The sequence below is a fragment of the Marmota monax genome, unplaced genomic scaffold, assembly GCF_021218885.2.
Source record: "Marmota monax isolate L192 unplaced genomic scaffold, Marmota_monax_Labrador192_F-V1.1 WCK01_AAM20220418_F8-fsc00003, whole genome shotgun sequence".
Lineage (NCBI taxonomy): Eukaryota > Metazoa > Chordata > Mammalia > Rodentia > Sciuridae > Marmota > Marmota monax.
Genome location: NW_026694084.1, coordinates 19,497,456 through 19,516,863, shown reverse-complemented (window position 1 = coordinate 19,516,863; position 19,408 = coordinate 19,497,456). Strand labels below are relative to the sequence as shown.

General features: G+C 34.7%; 2 protein-coding genes across 8 annotated transcripts in view; one reads left to right on the top strand and one right to left on the bottom strand.

The window, feature by feature from the left end:
• Window positions 1-19,408, top strand: part of Csmd3 (CUB and Sushi multiple domains 3) — a 1,151,628-nt gene that overhangs the window by 546,739 nt on the left and 585,481 nt on the right. The window lies entirely within an intron of this gene.
• Window positions 8,295-13,359, bottom strand: LOC124107021 (condensin complex subunit 2-like; the record flags this gene model as incomplete). The annotated part of the gene is made up of 2 exons (XM_058585604.1): window positions 13,354-13,359; window positions 8,295-9,953 (listed from the first exon to the last, which is right to left on the bottom strand). Coding segments are annotated over exons 1-2 (1,665 nt in total), but the record flags the coding sequence as incomplete, so codon positions are not given.

The window sequence follows — 19,408 nt, the reverse complement described above, 5'->3', positions numbered from 1 at the left end:
TATGTGCAAACTTTCGGTTATTTAGAAAATAAAAAAAAATCAAGAAGTACTTGGAAAACAAACTATTTTTCTGAGCACTCAGCAACATACTAGGCATTATCCTCAATACTGTTGTTGAGTACATTTGGTGAATTATTTAATCCTCTTAAGGCTTTAATAAGGAAGATACTTTCATTGCCTATGTTTAAGAGAAGGCCTAAATAAATTGTCTAAGATCATATAGCTAGTAAATGTCAGAGTGGTTTACTTTATAAGATCTATGTATGTATGAAAATATGCTTCACTATAAGATATAATTATCTTTGTTTAAATTAAGCATGGAGTAAATCCTTTATAAAGTATGGAACAAACACATTATATTAATCTTGCATGGCCATAGAAATCTTTTATGTTACATTAATTATCTGTAATTGTCATCAAATGTGGTATTATGTAATGTTCTATAGATACATGCCTTAGTAAGTTTTCATCATTCTCATGGAGATTATCACATTTCTACCTGTTAATATTACCCAATCTGCCAAACTTCTATCTATTCTTTTACCTCCCACCAAAAACATTCAATTCATTTTCTAAGAAGGACATAATTGCTTTTATTTATTTGCTATTTTTATCAAATACCTGATTGGAAATATTAACTTTTTATCAGTTTATCTCTATTTTAAGGAATTCTGTAGAAATTGGTTTTTAATCATTTTGAACCATGATCCTCAGTAAGAATTCCATGCAGTGGCCGAGTTCAAACACATTTTCTCTGTCACTGTCTCTGTCTTTCTCTCTGTTTCTGTCTCTCTCTCTCTCTCTCTCTCTCTCTCTCTCTCTCTCTCTCTCACACACACACACACACACACACACAATTCCAGATGTAGAACATTATCCCTTTCTACATAAATTTATTTCTGTATGTATATTCTTATTTATTGTAATATATTGATTTTTTAAATATTAATAATATTTCACCAAATTAATTTCATGATGCACTAATGCATTATGGCACATAGGACACTTTTCAGAAGGCAATTGTTAGCACAAACTATAAACACACAGTTATATTAGTTGTCATAAATCTCAGTTTAACCATATTAATCCTTTATATTAACCGTAATAATCCTTCAGTAACTCCAATTTTTTAAAAATAATCTCAATTAACCATATTAATTCTTCAATATTTCCAATTTTCTTAAATAATTAGTACCCATTTTATACTTTATTTGATCACTTTAAAAGCAATCCTGGTGTCATAAATATCTAAAAGTAATTATTGGAAAAATTTTGAAATTTGAAACAGGATGAAACAAATGCACCTGATTTCAAATCTTGACTGTCATTCTTACTAATTATAATATTTTAGCTATGCTCACTTGGTCTTGTAAGCCACAGTTTTCTTTTTTATTTATTAGAGATTATAACACATAAGAAAATGTGAAATTCCTGATACCAAGTAGGATCACATCAAATGATACTTAATATTATTGCCAAATGTTAGGAAACATGCTTCTCTTTAGTTATGTTAGCTTATCTTATATATTTATGCCATAATAAAATTCTATACTTGACTCTTGCTTTACTAATTTATAGGTGATTTGGTTTTGTGCAAAAAATATTAAAAATTAAGTCATAATCATTGCAATTGATTTTTTAAACACTGCAATTAATTTCATTAAAAATAAAATATAGTATCTCAGCATTACATCCTTAAAGAAATATGCATTTTAAAGTTGCTTCATGGTTATTCTACAAGCTTATGTAAGAGAATATTTTCCTTAATTATCACATTTGAAAGATTAATAAAATTGAGGATCTCTTAATAGCAGTAAGTTAAAACATTACAATTGATTCTTTAACCTGTTCATTGAATTAACTTTTCTTCTTTCATTAAGAAATACATTCATACTAGCTCCATGTGTGAAATTAAGCTTTGATGGCCCACCTGTATCCATTTATTATTTTTCCTTTTATAATTACTTTTTCTAATTTCAAAAGAAAAACATGTATTACTTTCTTAGATGCAATATTAGTATATTACATTGTTTGAAAGTAAGTAAAACACTGGAAAATAAGGGCATAAAAATTCAGAGTCATAGCTCCTGAAGGAGCATTCTTCAGAAAAATGAAAAGCAAAAGCTTCACTAGGAAATATCTGAAGGGAGCAATATTTTAGTTTATCTTCAGTAAACTCAGACAAGCACCAACCTTTATATTTGTATTTGTATTTGTCAATTATCCATCCATCTACTTATTTTTATTCATTTTATCTCTATATTAAATAGGATGCATATAATATAGAAAGATATTATATGCTAATTTGAGTTGTAGCACAAAATATGAATTATTTTAACAGAAAGCATTTCTAATTTGTTGATTTTACAGTTTTTCTATTAGGGATGAATAGTTTCTATAAATTGAGTGAACTAAAGGCATGATATTTTGAGGAAACTCTAAAGTATTTGTAAATTAGAGTATGACAGAAATGTCATCCTTTGTAGTTTTTCAGAATTAAATTTTTTGAAATAGATGTCAATTTAATATAGTAGGAAGAAGTATAGTTTTCAAATTTTTTATTTTACTTAGGTGAGCAAGAATTTGAAGTCTTAATAGTCTAGAGCTGCTTTGTCAGACAGAAATATAATGTTAGCCACATATTTGACAAGAAGTTTGTTAGTAACCATATTCTGAAAGATTTTAAATTAATTTTAATATTTCATTAAACCCAATATTATCATTTTAACATAGAGTTGGATTAAATTAATGAAATATGTTGCTGTCATTTATTCATTCTTAATCTGTGAATCAATAGTGTGTTTTACACTTTCAGCACAGCTCAATTCAGACTGGCCTTATTTCAGGTTCTCAATAGCCACATGTTACTAGTGACTACCATGTTGAACATGATCTCACCATAGAGAATTCTGTTATATTACCGAATGAAATCTGGAAAGTATGAAAGGTGATGGCACTGGATATTGACAATAACAAATGCCTCATTACATGTTTATTGCTTCAAGTAAAGTTTTGACAGGGATTTCAAGCCTTTTGGGAAAATAGGATGTTCTTGCTGGCAAAGTCACTGGAAGACTTGAGGTTTAAGGTTCTCAACTTTATCAAAGAGAATCCAAAAGTTTCTACTTCAAATTTCAGGATCTCTTTCCTTCTTGATTTTTTCCCCTAATTTTCACATGGGAAACTTGGTGAGTCTATAAGGTTCATTAAACATTTAGTTATGTAACTTGCACAACTAAATTTGGGATATATTTCTTAACTATACCAGGTCAGTGCTATAGGATGCACATAGTTTTCTTCTTCTTTGACCAGGACCTTGACTTTGTTTCCTTTTAACTTCAGCTTTGATTTAGTTTCCTTTTTACTTCACTGCAATCATCAATAATCATTGACCACCATAGTCATTATAGTGTTGAGTTAACCATCTAGTGCAGCAACCCTTTGCCTGTGATCCAATGAACCTGCCTTCAATAGGTGTTTCATCCAAATCACAAGAAATAGATGATTGTGCATGCCATTTTCTACTGACGAGCAACTCAACTATGTTTAAGGCCAAAAAATGAGCAAACCACCTTCCAAAATCCCATCTTTGAGAAACTATTCTTGGGCTCACTGTTGATATGGAAGACTGCATAAATTAATGTCTAGTAAAATCATAAAAAGGTTTATATTAGCTATCATAACAAATGAAATATAAGTTGGACAATTGTTATACAGGTATTATAATGCAAACTGCAAAATTTAATGCAGTTTTAGAGAAGCAAAAACTGTATAATTAGATGCAGATAGAAAAAGAAAAGGGAAAATATGATGTTAACAAAACCTAAGAGGTTGAAATAGGGATTTTGTAGAACTGGTTCTCAAATGTTGAGGATCTGAGACCTTTAAGGAAAGGATGTGAGCCAGCAGGTTTAGACAGACTCTAAAGTCAACTGGAAAAACATTGAAAAATGTCATTTGGAGTATTTCATCCTAAACATCAAGGGGCAGAATATGTAAGAATTGACTTAAAGCTAAGACACAGCACATAAATAATTAGCACAGAATTGCTGTCAAGTAATATAGGAAAGGCTGCTGGTAAAATTCATTTAGAGGTGGACAAGTTATGTTTGAGATGGAAGCTTAGATACCAAGTTAAGGATAAAGTCCGAAAGATCAAAAAAATAGGGATGGTGATATAAATTTGGAAGTTGTCAGCTATGGATGTTATTTAAATACTGAGATCACACAGTGAGTAACTCTTAGAAGGAAAACCATACGTTAAGCAAATAGTAGGTAAACAACTGATAAAGACTAATTATTAGTATACCTAATTGAAAACATGTTTGTCTATTTGTATGTATAAGTTACATTTTTATATAATTGAAAGATTCCTATTTCCAATCAAGGTTCCAAACATTCAGGGAAGAGTTATAATAAATGCCTAAAGCATATTTGCAGATTTGCAGTATTTTATTTGTAAATATGTACCATCAGTATTAAAAGTTACAAAATTTATTTATAATATTAATGTGTTCATAACAACATTTTATATTCAGTTTTTTTTTTTTTTTTTTTTTGGTACCAGGGATTGAACCCAGGGGCACTTAACCGCTGAACCACATCTCTAGCCCATTTTATTTTTTATTCTGAGACAGGGTCTCACTAAATTGCTCATGGTCTTGCTAAGTTGCTGAGGCTATCCTTGAACTTGCCATCCTCCTGCCTCAACCTCCGGAGCCACTAGGATTACAGGCGTGCACCAGGAATTCAGTTTGTTCGTTAATGAATTGATAAGTGAATAACTGTCTCATATGAGGTTTCCATCAGTTTTTTATGCATATTAAAAAAGTACTCCTTGTATTTGAGGTTGGGAGCTACTGATTAAAATAATGTGATCAGCTTCCCTCAAGCATATCCTCTTTAAATAAATTTTAAAAAATAATCAAATAAGAAAATTATCATGTAATTCTCTCATGTCCTTCTTATATCATTGACTCCAAATGATTTCAATTAAACACACATCTTGATTTTTGCAGAAAACTGTAAATTCCTAAGCTGGTATTCTAGGGCTCAGTTTGAAGTTACCCAAAAACTAATCCCTTACTGTACCAGATAACGATATTAAAATCTGGTATTTGATATTGAGTGTCTACCTTTGATTTTGATCCTAGAAATTAGAAATCTGTCTTGTTTCCTGTCACTATGCCTATTCTATTATCTTTAGTTTTCTACGATGCAGTCTTCTCTTATTATTAATCCCTTTCTCAGAAACTGAAGTCCTATTGCTGTTCTATGTCCTGCATGGAGCTTTGTAACCCATCAAAACAGCTTTTCTGCACAGATTAGCTTACTGCCTGCTTCTGGCCTACTCATCATTTTTTTTAAATTTTTTATTGTTAGCTGTTCAAAACATTACATAGTTCTTGATATATCATATTTCACACTTTGATTCAAGTGGGTTATGAGCTCCCATTTTTACCCCATATACAGATTGCAGAATCACATCAGTTACACATCCATTGATTTACATATTGCCATACTAGTGTCTGTTGTGTTCTGCTGCCTTTCCTATCCTCTACTATCCCCCCTCCCCTCCCCTCCCCTCCCCTCCCCTCTTCTCTCTCTGCCCCCTCTACTGACATTCATTTGTCCCCCTTGTATTATTTTTCCCTTTCCCCTCACTTCCTCTTGTATGTAATTTTGTATAACTCTGAGGGTCTCCTTCCATTTCCATGCAATTTCCCTTCTCTCTCCCTTCCCTCCCACCTCTCATCCCTGTTTAATGTTAATCTTCTTCTCATGCTCTTCGACCCTACTCTGTTCTTAGTTACTCTCCTTATATCAAAGAAGACATTTGGCATTTGTTTTTTAGGGATTGGCTAGCTTCACTTAGCATAATCTGCTCTAATGCCATCCATTTCCCTGTAAATTCTATGATTTTGTCATTTTTTAATGCAGAGTAATACTCCATTGTGTATAAATGCCACATTTTTTTTATCCATTCATCTATTGAAGGGCATCTAGGTTGGTTCCACTGTCTTGCTATTGTGAATTGTGCTGCTGTGAACATCGATGTAGCAGTGTCCCTGTAGCATGCTCTTTTTAGGTCTTTAGGGAATAGATCGAGAAGGGGAATAGCTGGGTCAAATGGTGGTTCCATTCCCAGCTTTCCAAGAAATCTCCATACTGCTTTCCAAATTGGCTGCACCAATTTGCAGTCCCACCAGCAATGTACAAGTGTACCCTTTTCCCCACATCCGCGCCAGCACTTGTTGTTGTTTGACTTCATAATGGCTGCCAATCTAACTGGAGTGAGATGGTATCTTAGGGTGGTTTTGATTTGCATTTCTCTGACTGCTAGAGATGGTGAGCATTTTTTCATGTACTTGTTGATTGATTGTATGTCCTCCTCTGAGAAGTGTCTGTTCAGGTCCTTGGCCCATTTGTTGATTGGGTTGTTTGTTCTCTTATTGTCTAATTTTTTGAGTTCTTTGTATACTCTGGATATTAGGGCTCTATCTGAAGTGTGAGGAGTAAAGATTTGTTCCCAGGGTGTAGGCTCCCTATTTACCTCTCTTATTGTTTCTTTTGCTGAGAAAAAACTTTTTAGTTTGAGTAAGTCCCATTTGTTGATTCTAGTTATTAACTTTTGTGCTATGGGTGTCCTATTGAGGAATTTGGAGCCCGACCCCACAGTATGTAGATCGTAGCCAACTTTTTCTTCTATCAGATGGCGTGTCTCTGATTTGATATCAAGCTCCTTGATCCATTTTGAATTAACTTTTGTGCATGGCGAGAGAAAGGGATTCAGTTTTATTTTGTTGCATATGGATTTCCAGTTTTCCCAGCACCATTTGTTGAAGATGCTATCCTTCCTCCATTGCATGCTTTTAGCCCCTTTATCAAATATAAGGTAGTTGTAGTTTTGTGGATTGGTTTCTGTGTCCTCTATTCTGTAACATTGGTCCACCCGCCTGTTTTGGTACCAGTACCATGCTGTTTTTGTTACTATTGCTCTGTAGTATAGTTTGAAGTCTGGTATCGCTATACCGCCTGATTCACACTTCCTGCTTAGAGTTGTTTTTGCTATTCTGGGTCATTTATTTTTCCATATGAATTTCATGATTGCTTTCTCTATTTCTACAAGAAATGCCGTTGGGATTTTGATTGGCATTGCATTAAACCTATAGAGAACTTTTGGTAATATCTCCATTTTGATGATGTTAGTTCTGCCTATCCATGAACAGGGTATATTTTTTCCATCTTCTAAGATCTTCTTCTATTTCTCTCTTTAGGGTTCTGTAGTTTTCATTGTATAAGTCTTTCACCTCTTTTGTTAGGTTGATTCCCAAGTATGTTATTTTTTTTGAAGATATTGTGAATGGAGTAGTTGTCCTCATTTCCATTTCAGAGGATTTGTCGCTGATATACAGGAATGCCTTTGATTTATGCGTGTTGATTTTATATCCTGCCACTTTGCTGAATTTATTTATTAGCTCTAATAGTTTCTTTGTAGACCCTTTTGGGTCTGCTAGGTATAGAATCATGTCATCTGCAAATAGTGATAATTTAAGTTCTTCTTTTCCTATTTTTATGCCTTTAATTTCTTTCGTCTGTCTAATTGCTCTGGCCAGTGTTTCGAGAACTATGTTGAACAGAAGTGGTGAGAGAGGGCATCCCTGTCTTGTTCCAGATTTTAGAGGGAATGCCTTCAGTTTTTCTCCATTCAGAATGATGCTAGCCTGAGGCTTAGCATAGATTGCTTTTACAATATTGAGGTATGTTCCTGTTATCCCTAGTTTTTCTAGAGTTTTGAACATAAAGAGATGCTGTACTTTGTCGAATGCTTTTTCCGCATCTATCGAGATGATCATATGGTTCTTATTTTTAAGTCTATTGATGTGGTGAATAACATTTATTGATTTCCGTATATTGAACCAGCCTTGCATCCCAGGGATGAATCCTACTTGATCATGGTGCACAATTTTTTTGATATGTTTTTGTATCCGATTCGCCAGAATATTGTTGAGGATTTTTGCATCTAGGTTCATTAGAGATATTGGTCTGTAGTTTTCTTTCTTTGAAGTGTCTTTGTCTGGTTTAGGTATCAGGGTGATGTTGGCCTCATAGAATGAATTTGGAAGTTCTCCCTCTTTTTCTATTTCCTGAAGTAGCTTGAAAAGTATTGGTATTAGTTCCTCTTTAAAGGTTTTGTAAAACTCTGCTGTATACCCATCCGGTCCTGGGCTTTTCTTAGTTGGTAGTCTTTTGATGGTTTCTTCTATTTCCTCAATTGATATTGGTCTGTTTAGGTTGTCATAATGCTCAGTCTCTGCCTTCTGGCCTGGGGCCATCTTTAGTAACCTTAAGCCTGGTTTGAGGTGCAGCTGGACCAGCGTGTGGATCTTGTAGTGGAAATCTCTAGGAAGAGTGGTGGCTCTCCAGTTCTGGTTCTCCAAAGTGGACTTGGTCAGAACAGTCGCAGCCTTTGTTTTTCGAAAGTATACATCAAAATCAATATCATCATCAAAGTCCATTTCAAAATCTTTCTTTGAATTCCTCTTCTTGTTCTCTGATTGGGAAACAGCATCTTGTTTGTGTCGAGGTCTGAAGCGCCAGTGATCTGGGCCAGCCCACATCTTCATGGTCCGGGGACTAAAATAGGAATATTCTCCAGGTTTCATGGAGAGAAGAGGGCACATGGTCTGGATGTCTCCGTCCCCAAGGGAAATCATTTCTTCCTGGCAGCTCTGGACTTGGCAGGGCTCCTTCCAGCTCCGGAGCTCCTCGTGGTCCCCAGCTGAGGTGTGCTCGGGCTCATCATTGGCATCAAAGTTGTCCTCCAGGGGCCCATCAAGGAAGTCCCCGCAGCCACTCTCCTCCATCTCAGCATTGACATCAAATACCTGGTCATTCTTCTTAAACTTGTCTACCAGGGCTGACACAGACTCATTATGTGTCTTGCTGTCCCACTTTGTGAACTGTAACCCAGCCAGGGAAGGGCAGAGCTGGCCATTTTCCACACACTGCTGCAGAGGCGCTTTGAGGTCTGTCATTTCTACCCAGCCTAAATCTGGCAACTCAAGAGGCTCTGCGGTGGAGAGGCTCTGGATGTCAGAAAGAAAGAGCAGCTCGCTCCTGTAGTCGCAGCAGTGGAGGGAGGAGAGGAACACCCCTGCAGTGCTGCACTCCTCGAATGAGGCTGCGGTCTTCTGAAACATGGGATTGACCTCACACTTTTGATCTGCTTCGGAGATATTGAGGTTGTCTCTGTTCTGCTCAATGGTCTTGTACGAATGCTTCTTCTTTGGCTTTGAAGCTTTTTTAGTTGTTCCTATTTCAGTAGCACTTCCATCTGCACCATGGCCCTCCACTTCTTCCGGAGAAGGTGCATCTTTGCCCAGTCCCCCAAGGACTCTGTACACATCAGCATGGACAGCATCCACCCGCACAGCATAGATCTTGGTGCTGGCATCCAGGGTGCCAGCAGCCACTTTAAAGTTGGTTGGTTCCGTGTCCTTCTGTTTAAGGATTTCTGACATAAAATCAATCAAGTGCAAGCCAAAAGCATTCTTGGTAGTGATTTTGTTCTCAGTGGATAGTTTGATACAAGTGGAGTAATGTTCTGTGATCTGTGTGTTTGTGAATTTCGGTACTGTAGTGGAAGCATCAACACTCCTGCTGGTGGGGGAGGCCAACAGGTGAGGCGAGTCGGTACTGAACTGCAGGTCCAGGACCCGGGAGCGCCTCCGCTGCAGCCGCTCCTTTTCATCATCATTCTGAGGGAAGTCTTCAAGGACCGGGGTGACAGGAGTACTGAGCGGAGCCTTCCTGGGCAGAGGCATGGGGCATGCCCTTTCCAAAGGTGAGGAGGCACTGTGGGTGTGTCCACGGGTCTCTGAGGAAGAGCCATTCACACTGCCTGGTGTGCGGAGGCTGATGCCATCCTCAGGTGCGCAGAATAGGCCGAGCTTGAATTAATCAGCAGGGTGACCTGGGCCTGGAGGTCCCATCTCGCCTCCAGCGTCTCCGGAACTCTCATCATTTTTTTTGGCTCTTTTTTTAATTGATTTTATTTTTTTAAATACATGAAAGCAGAATGCATTACAATTCTTATTACACATATAGAGCACAATTTTTCATATCATTGTATATAAAGTATGTTCACACCAATTCATGACACCAATTTTTTGCATTACAATTATTATTACATATATATATATATATATATATATATATATATATATATATATACGTCAATTTGTCATATCTATGTTTGTATATAAAGTATGTTGACATCCAATTTGTGTCTTCATATATGTACTTTGGATAATGATGTTTATCACATTCCAACATCCTTGCTAATCCCCTGCCCCATCTCTTTCCCTCCCACTGCTATCTAGAATTCATCTAATTCCTCCTATGCTCCCCCCACCACCCCACTATGAATCAGCCTCCTTATCAGAGAAAACATTCGGAATATGTTTTTTTGGAATTGGCTAACTTTACTTAGCATTATCTTCTTCAACACCATCCATTTACCTGCAAATGCCATGATTTTATTCTCTTTTATTGCTGAGTAAAATTTCATTGTGTATATATGCCACATTTTTTTATCCATTCATCCACTGAAGGGCATCTAGGTTGGTTCCACAGTTTAGCTATTGTGAATTGTGCTGCTATAAACGTTGATGGGGCTGTGTCCCTGTAGTATGCTGTTTTTAAGTCCTTTGGTTATAGTCCGAGGAGAGGAATAGCTGGGTCAAATGGTGGTTCCATTCCCAGATTTACAAGGAATCTCTATACAGCTTTCCATATTGGCTGCACCAGTTTGCAGTCCTCCTAGCAATGTATGAGTGTACCTTTTTCCCCACATCCTCACCAACAGTTATTGTCATTTGCTTTATAATAGCTGCCATTCTGACTGGAGTGAGAGGGTATCTTAGTGTAGTTTTGATTTGTATTTCTCTAATTGCTAGAGATGATGAGCATTTTTTCATATATTTGTTGATTGATTGTATATCCTCTTCTGAAAAGTGTCTGTTCAGGTCCATTTATTGATTGGGTTATTTGTTTTTGTGGTGTTTAGCTTTTTGATTTCTTTATATATCCTAGAGATTAGTGCTCTGTCTGATGTATGTGAAGGATAAAAATTTGCTCCCGGGATGTAGGCTCTCTGTTCACCTCACAGATTGTTTCTTTTGCTGAGAAGAAACTTCTTAGTTTGATTCCATCCCATTTATTGATTCTTGGTTTTAATTCTTGTGCTATATGAGTCTTATTAAGGAAGTTGGGGCCTAATCCCACATGATGAAGTTCAGGGCCTAATTTTTCTTCTATTAACAGCCTTCTTTCTCCACATAACGTTCTTGCTTTGTCAACCACTTATTCCTGGAAATGGGCCTTTAGTAATCTTTGACCCATGTTGTGTTTTTGCTTATACAACGATCATTTGTTTCTCAGTGTTTATAAAAGCTAAGGAAGTACCTCCCTTCATTCTGCATGATCTTGGAGATAACTTCGATCAAAGTACCTTGCAATATCCCCTCCAACTTTATTAGCCAAGAAAATACCATACAATGGTATTTTGAAACTAACTTTTACTACTTCCAGAGAGCTGATTGTTATTAGGAATATAGCAAATTGATTATTAAGCACATTCCAAAGTAGAATTTAAATTATCTAAACAAAAAATTTAATTAATTATATTTAAAACAAGAATAATTACTCAAAAATCATCACTCCAATATTTTACTACATTGTTCTATTAACCATGCTCTTGATGTTATATTTCTTTTATCCATATAATAGAGCCACCATATAATGATGTGCTTTGTGCATCTTTTTCCACTTTGTATTTTGTCTCCCTGACAGATTGCAATTGAACATGCTAAGAGAATTAAACAATAGAATTGGAAAACACTGGAAATCAGAACTTTTGTTTATCATACAGACATAGAAAGTGATGAAGTAAAATGTTAGTGATGAAGTAAAATGTTAGTAATGAAGATTTAGTTTCAAAGTAATTGTTTCTGTAGTAACCACATTCTAAACTGCAAAAAAATGAGGAAGTATTCTTAGAATATTCAGGAATTATTAAATGATCCAGTAATGTAATCATTCATATCATTGGCAAACAAATGATGTTCTGATATAAGTACTATTTTTTACAATTGTTTTTCACTCACTACCATAAATGAAATATCAATCAACATCCTTGATCCTTGTGAGAACTACAATCATTCATTTAATTGCAACCACAAGTTAACTACAGATAAATAAAAAAGTAGGCAAACATCAACAAAAGCATTCTTTTTTTTCCACCTAAGTCTGCCACAATTGTTTTGTTACTTGTCACCCAAGAACCCCGAATCAAAAAGATGATAGTCATCACTTTTTTCCTTATCTACTGGTCTTGTATGAAAAAAACCTGTTGCAATGTTTAGCACCCCAGTGTGCTCTCTCTCAGAAATTCTCTGGCATAATTCACCATATCTTCTAAATTGATGGTATCCTATGTCCTCTATCTTTATTTATATCTGTTTGAGAAAAATCTAGCTCTCTAAAACACATGGTAGTTTTGTCTATCTTTACTTTCTTAGGTTTTTTGCTTTGAAAAGTGAGTCTCAAAGTAAAAACCTAAATTATTGGTAAATTCAAAAATTTAATTAAATAATTCTTTCATATAATATAAAGAACTTAGCTGCAAAATAATTTTTATGAATTGTTGATCAGTTCCTATCATTACTTTAAAATGTACATATTGCATTTTTTCCATATTGAATGATTGTGACAAGCATAATGTTGATATCTCTAAGATGTCAACAAATCTCAAAACAAAGAAAATTCAATGCCTTGAGAGGTTAGTAATGAAAGACTACCTTATCTTAGAGAAGTATAATTCAGAGAGAAAGAAGTTGAAGATGTGCACCTGAAGTCTATTTCAGTTCAAATTATAACCCTCACTGGATTAACATAAGCCTTAAGAATCAGAAGAAATTAATAAAAAAAGAAAAGTTTCTTAAAAGAATAAGGATTGACTATGGCCTTTAAAAAATAATGTTGGATAGCAGTAGCCAGATGCACCTTTTAAAAATTTATTTCAAGGTTATTACTATTTATTTTGTTTCTAAATTTGGCTCACATTTGCATCTTATAATTCAGGATGTATAATATAGTGTGACTTATGTGATTTAGTGAAGAAAGTCAAGGGCCTGGCATGATTTTATAGATTATATATTCAAAACCCACTGTGGAATATCATTTATGACTTAGCCACCAGAGTCAAAATCATGAATACCGGTGCAGATCACCTCACATCTCTGAATCTCATTTTTTCTCAAGTGTAAAGAAAAAATAATTGTCCCTGACCTCCATGTCACAAAAGTGTTGAAGGAACATGTAAATTAACAAATATATAATACTTGATACATAGAATGTTATCTTATTCATTTAAAGTGTGGCACACAACTATTATTTATGCCAGTCTCTCCAAAGATGGTTTTAGGTAAAAGGCATCATCATATATACACACACACACACATATACACATACATATATTTAGATAAATGATTAGTATGAGTAAGGATAAGATTAGTGTGTTGTTGTTGTTGGGCTGATGTTGTGGCTCCGTGGAATAACTCTTGCCTAGCATGTGTGAGGCACTGGGTTCGATTCTCAGCAGCACGTATCAATAAATAAAATAGAGGTCCATTGACAACTAAAAGAAATATAAAAAAAGATTAATGTGTTGCTCATAGGGGGTCCCTAGTTAAAATGTTTGTATAAATAAATTCGTTAATAAATAAGATAAACAATATGTATGGAATATATAAAGATATTTTTGGGCACCTTGTTCAAGTATAGTGTAAAATTAGTGAGCAATACTAACAAATATTTTGGCAGCTTTAGTAATGCTTTATAAAAAATGTTAACAATAATTATGTTGATAATATTTATACTTCAATATTCTTGTCTCTACAGCTACTATAGACTTGGTTGCTGGGATTTTCAAATAGATTTGAGAAACTACACTAACAAATTGTGTTGGTTTCTGTTGAAATGATAAGAGAGGTGGGTTTCTTTATCTCCTTATAGGATAGATGTCCTTGAAAAGGACACCTATCCCAAGCTTCGATTTAGGTAAAGAAGATCAACCTTTTGTTTTAGCAGAGGAATTTATATCTGAACACATTATCTCATCTCATTCTTTTTCTAATTTTAAAAGTATGTAGTAAAGGCCAATTTTATAATGAAGTAAAATAACTACATTGTGAAGTATTAAATTCATATATTCACAACAACATTTAAGCCCATGAGTTTTTCTTTAGAACCATGAAATACCCATTCATTGCTCTTTCCCATAAACTCTTCAGATAGTATCCTGATATCCACTGATAATACTGAAATTGGAGCAATTTTTGGTCTACTGTTCCATCACTGGCACTAGGCTTTTGCCACTTCATTTAACCTACCCAATTATAAGCACAATTCTTTGCCCTATATATCTGGAGATTTGGGAACCATGACCAGCTTCAGTACCAGGTGTGTGACTTTAGCCAAGCATGGAGAGTTCACTTTTCTGTAGACTACAGCTGTCTTAGTTTTCAGGATTCCCCCAAAGCACACCCAAAGTAAGGAACTGCATTCAAGTGATGTACTAAGGAAGGAGAAACTGTTTATGGAGTAGGGGAGGCAAGATAGGAAAGAAATTGAGCAAAGTGCAATTTTAGGTAAAATCCAAGTCTCAACCTGATCCCATGCTGTATAAATTTTACCCAAGAACCCATCCTAACTCAAAGGAAGATAGCTGCCCTCTCATATTTCTGCTTCTCATGATCATAGGCAAAGAGGTTTTGGGCTCATGTGTGGTCTAAGTGTCTCCTGAAGCCCAAGAGCAAGTCTCAAGAAGACTTCTAGCTATGGTTGTATAGAGGTAAATGTATGTGGAATATAGTGGACTAATAACAGGAAGAACAAGAGGCATTTAAGGGTATCTGAATGGACCATTGACCATATCCTTTACAGTGAAGTAGGGACTATAAAAGCATTCAATCTGAAGCAGAAAAATTCATGGATAAATTGAAATCAAAGATTTGTAGTCTTACCAGGGCATGCTGCAGAAAAAGCTTAGAAATGTCATGAAGATGTTGATAGAAAAAAAACCAGAATAGAAATTAGGAAAAACAACTAGAAGACTCGACACTCTATAAAAGTAACTGAGGTCACTCTTTATTAAACACACTGGGCTTGACAGTTGGGGAACTATTAAAGGAGCTCACTTTTAATTTCTTGTCCTCCTGATTGAATCATAGCATATCCTGGACTATGCCCAGCCACTGATATTAGAACCCATTTTCTCATTCAAATGGTGTTTTTATTTGAAGTATATTTAGTTAAAATGAATTACTCTGCACAGGCACAATGAATTGATATCAAAAAGTAAACAAATATCCATAAAGAAAAAAGAAAGGGAATGCTACAGATGTTAAAGGGACTACCTCTAGGTATAGAATGGCAGGTATTTTTCCCCCTTTTATTTGGGGCTAGTAGGAAAATCTGTGTTAAGTTTCAGTGATACATATTTTAGTCAGCTTTTTTGTCACTATGACCAAAAGACCTGCCCCGAACAATTAAGGAGGAAAAGTGTATTCAGGGTTCATAGTTTCAGGTGTCTCTTTCCATAGATGACCAACTCTATTGCTCTGGGCCCAAGGTGAAACAGAACACTGTGGTGGAAGCATGAGGCTGAGGAAAGCAGCTCAGGACATGGCAGTCAAGAAGCAGAGAGAGTTTTACTCACTGGAGACAAAATATAAACCATAAAAGTATGCTCCCAGTGACTTATCTCCTCTAGCCACACTGTACCTGCCTATAGTTTCCACTCAGTAAATCCAAATCTGTGGATTAATCCATCTATTAGGTTGTATCTCAGAATCTAATAACTTCATCTCTGAAAATGCTTGCCTTGACTCTCATGTGAGCTTTTGGGTTGTGCTTCTATCTAAACCATGATAATACATATTATATGTTTAGTTTAAACAGTAATAAATAAATAAAAATAAAAATAAGGTATTAGTATAAAGTGATTAATTTTATTAACTACTTTCTACTTCTTGAAGCTTTTTCTTTCCTGGCTTTTTAAATCTGTCTTCCTGAATTTTCCTCACTCTGAAGTCTTTTGCTAGTACTCATCTTCCTTCCATCTCCTTAAAAACCAGTGTTCCTCAGTATTAGCAATTCCAGATACTTTTTATTCTACATTTTTCTTCATACATCTAAATGCAAAGTCCAATGAAATCATTATACCATAATTAATAATATTAATCAATATTATAACTAATAATCTTTGAGGTTGTTTAACTCCTCTCATCTGGGTTTCAATAATTCTCCTTTGGAGTATCAACCAACTTCCTAAGTAGTGAATCTTGATCACATTTTTCTGCCTCTCTCAAAGCCTATTGACTATCCAAAAATCTAATGTGATGTCTTACTCTTTGAAATGAAGTAATGTCTCATTCTTGGTAAAAGATTTAAATATATTCACATAACTTCACCTCTACTTCACTTCAATGCACTTCCAGAGCCCACTATCTTGGGAACATGCTGGGGAATATACTTCCTCACTTGTTTGCACCGTTATAAATTCATGATGTTCTTTATTACTGGCATTCTTTAGGATTCAACTTATCTTTCAATGTTTTCATGGAAGCTTGTCCTGTTCTTCCTACTAGATTGACTTAAGAAAGCCCATTCTGCATATTAATTCAACTATGGTCATATTACATTTTAATTATCTGTTTATTCATCTATTTCCCTTCCTTTGACTCTTGGAAAAAAAAGCAAGTTTTGAGTCTTTGCATCTTTAACATCTAATAAGGTAGCTTCCATATTGGAGTTTTTAAATTAGTATTTATTGACATAATTTTTTATTCTTAGGAAAAACATGTTTGTGATTTTATTTCCATGTTTTGTTTAGGCATTTTCCTGATTCTTTTCCACAAAACCCAAAAAGTAGGCAAAGTATGTAAACAGCAAAGTATTTTTATTTGCATTTTCTACTGTTTTCCCCCTTCTAACCATGGAATGTCACTAACAGTTGTAATCACTCAACATTGTAATTGTTTTCAAATGATGTGAATTATGAGATATTTGTTGCATGATAATTTGGCACAAATGATAAGGCATTCCCATAAACAATGACAATTATTATACTTTTTATAGCAAAATATACTTCTTTGAATGACAGGAAAAAGAGAGACTGGAGAGGGAAATCTTTAATATCTTTAATTTAAACTACCAGGCTATACAGACTTACATATTGGGATTGGGATTGCCTGTCAATGATAATAAACCCATTACAACAGGTTCTTAACAAGAAATGTATGTGGTCCAAGACTGATGGTGGCTATACCCCAGAAGTAGCTCCTCAGGGACAATTACTACTTCCCCACCCCGCCCCCTTTTTTTAGAATTTAACCTTTCGTTTTTATTTATTTTTTATTTATTTATTTATTTATTTTTTAAAGTGGAGCTGAGGATTGAACCCAGTGCCTCAACCATGTTAGACAAGTGCTTTACCACTGAGCTACAACCCCAGCCCCAATTCACTACTCTTAACACTAGAGTGTGGCCCTTTCTGGCAGGTTCCAGCATGGTATCTATGTTGGAGAAAGTAATGATAGAGAGCAAAGGGCAAATGCAAGCCATCTTTTTAAATTTTCTTGAATCTTCTACAAAACACTACTACTTATATAACTTTTTTTTTTACCATAACTTAACTACAAAAGATAATGACAAAATCTTTATAATCAAGAACTTGGTAATAGCTAGTAATTCTACTACTATGAAAAAAGATATAAGTAGCTACTTGAGAAAATAAACAATCACTGTTTCACAGATTTAATCAACAATTGATAAGTGAACAAGGAGTATTTCCATTTAAGTGCCACCTAGTAATAAAACAGATATTACAAAAATAATAACCACAATATTGTTACCATTAAAATAGTAATAATTAATAGCATTAAATTGTATCTGAATTGAATGTATGTGTTAGAAACTATGTCAAGGTCTTTTATAAATCATTGCACTTAATCTTCTCCTTAATTGTATATAGTAGTTGCTATTATTGTGTCCACTTTATAAGTACAGAAACAAATTTGGAAAACTTCAGAGACTTATCCAAATTTTCATGGTGTAACAGTGACTATACTACAGAAAATTAAAATTGTGATTGTTGGATGTTATGAAGGATGGCTCTATGATTTGTATCTAAGGCATATAAAATGTCACAGGTTAAGTTTGAAATCTTGACCTTTGTCCCAGTCTGTCCCTTTTCTTTCTCGAAGGGATTATTTTCTTAGTAGACAGAACTAAATTTCACATAATTATTGTAAAGATTCCATATCACTCCACTATTCCTCTGTCTATCCCTAGTACCTAAGGACTGTATATCTAATTAGAGTTTAGGGGAAGACTTATGGAGAGTGATAAGGTCCAGAGTAGCTCCTCGAAATTTTCCGCTAATCATTAGAGTTGGTCAGCAAATTCTTTTAGAAATTTAACAGCAAAAATCCTAAGATTTAACTAATGTAAATCAAATATTACCAAACAAAGGAAATATTTATTTATAACTTACTGTGTGCAAGAGAGTGTCCTGAGTTTGAAAATACAAAAGCTGTGTTTATTTGTGACTTATGAATGAGTTTATTTGTAACTATTTAAAAATAATTCTTCGTGATTTATGAATGAGTTTAGGTGTAATATTTAAAAATAATTTTTTGTATAGGGTAGTTTGCAGAATGTCTTTTTTTTAATAAATTCTAGCTTCTTAACATTTATTTTTATGATGTCTTAATCAATTTTCTGCTGCAGTGTCAAAATACCTGGACAAGATAATTTAGAAGGAACCAAAATTTATTTTCTCACTATCTGGAGGCTGGAAAGTCCAAGATCAAAGCATTTGTAGTTTCAGTTGTCTAGTCAGGGCTATCCTTCACTTTCAGTATGGCTCCATTGTTCTCAGGGGAGAATTCTCAGGAGAGGAACACTGCGTCCTCACATGGCTGAAGAAGAAATGGCAAGTAAACTTAATGCTGTATCCACACATTTGTGGACTTTATAAATTATGCACATTGCATATTCGTATAATGAATCACTACCAAAAACTTCTCTGGGATTCTATTTTTTTTCAGAAATAAAATAAGAATACATTTTCATAGGGTTTTTGAAAGAATTCTATGTAGTCATACATACAATGGACTTATAACATTACCTGGTCAAAATGTTAGCTATAATAATAATACTTAATAAAAAAATACTACTACTACCACCACTACAACCATCACCACTACATTCCTGTAGTGTGGTTAGCCACAACACCTCCACAAGTGTTTGAGCTTAGTTTCCCACTGTGCAAAGCTCT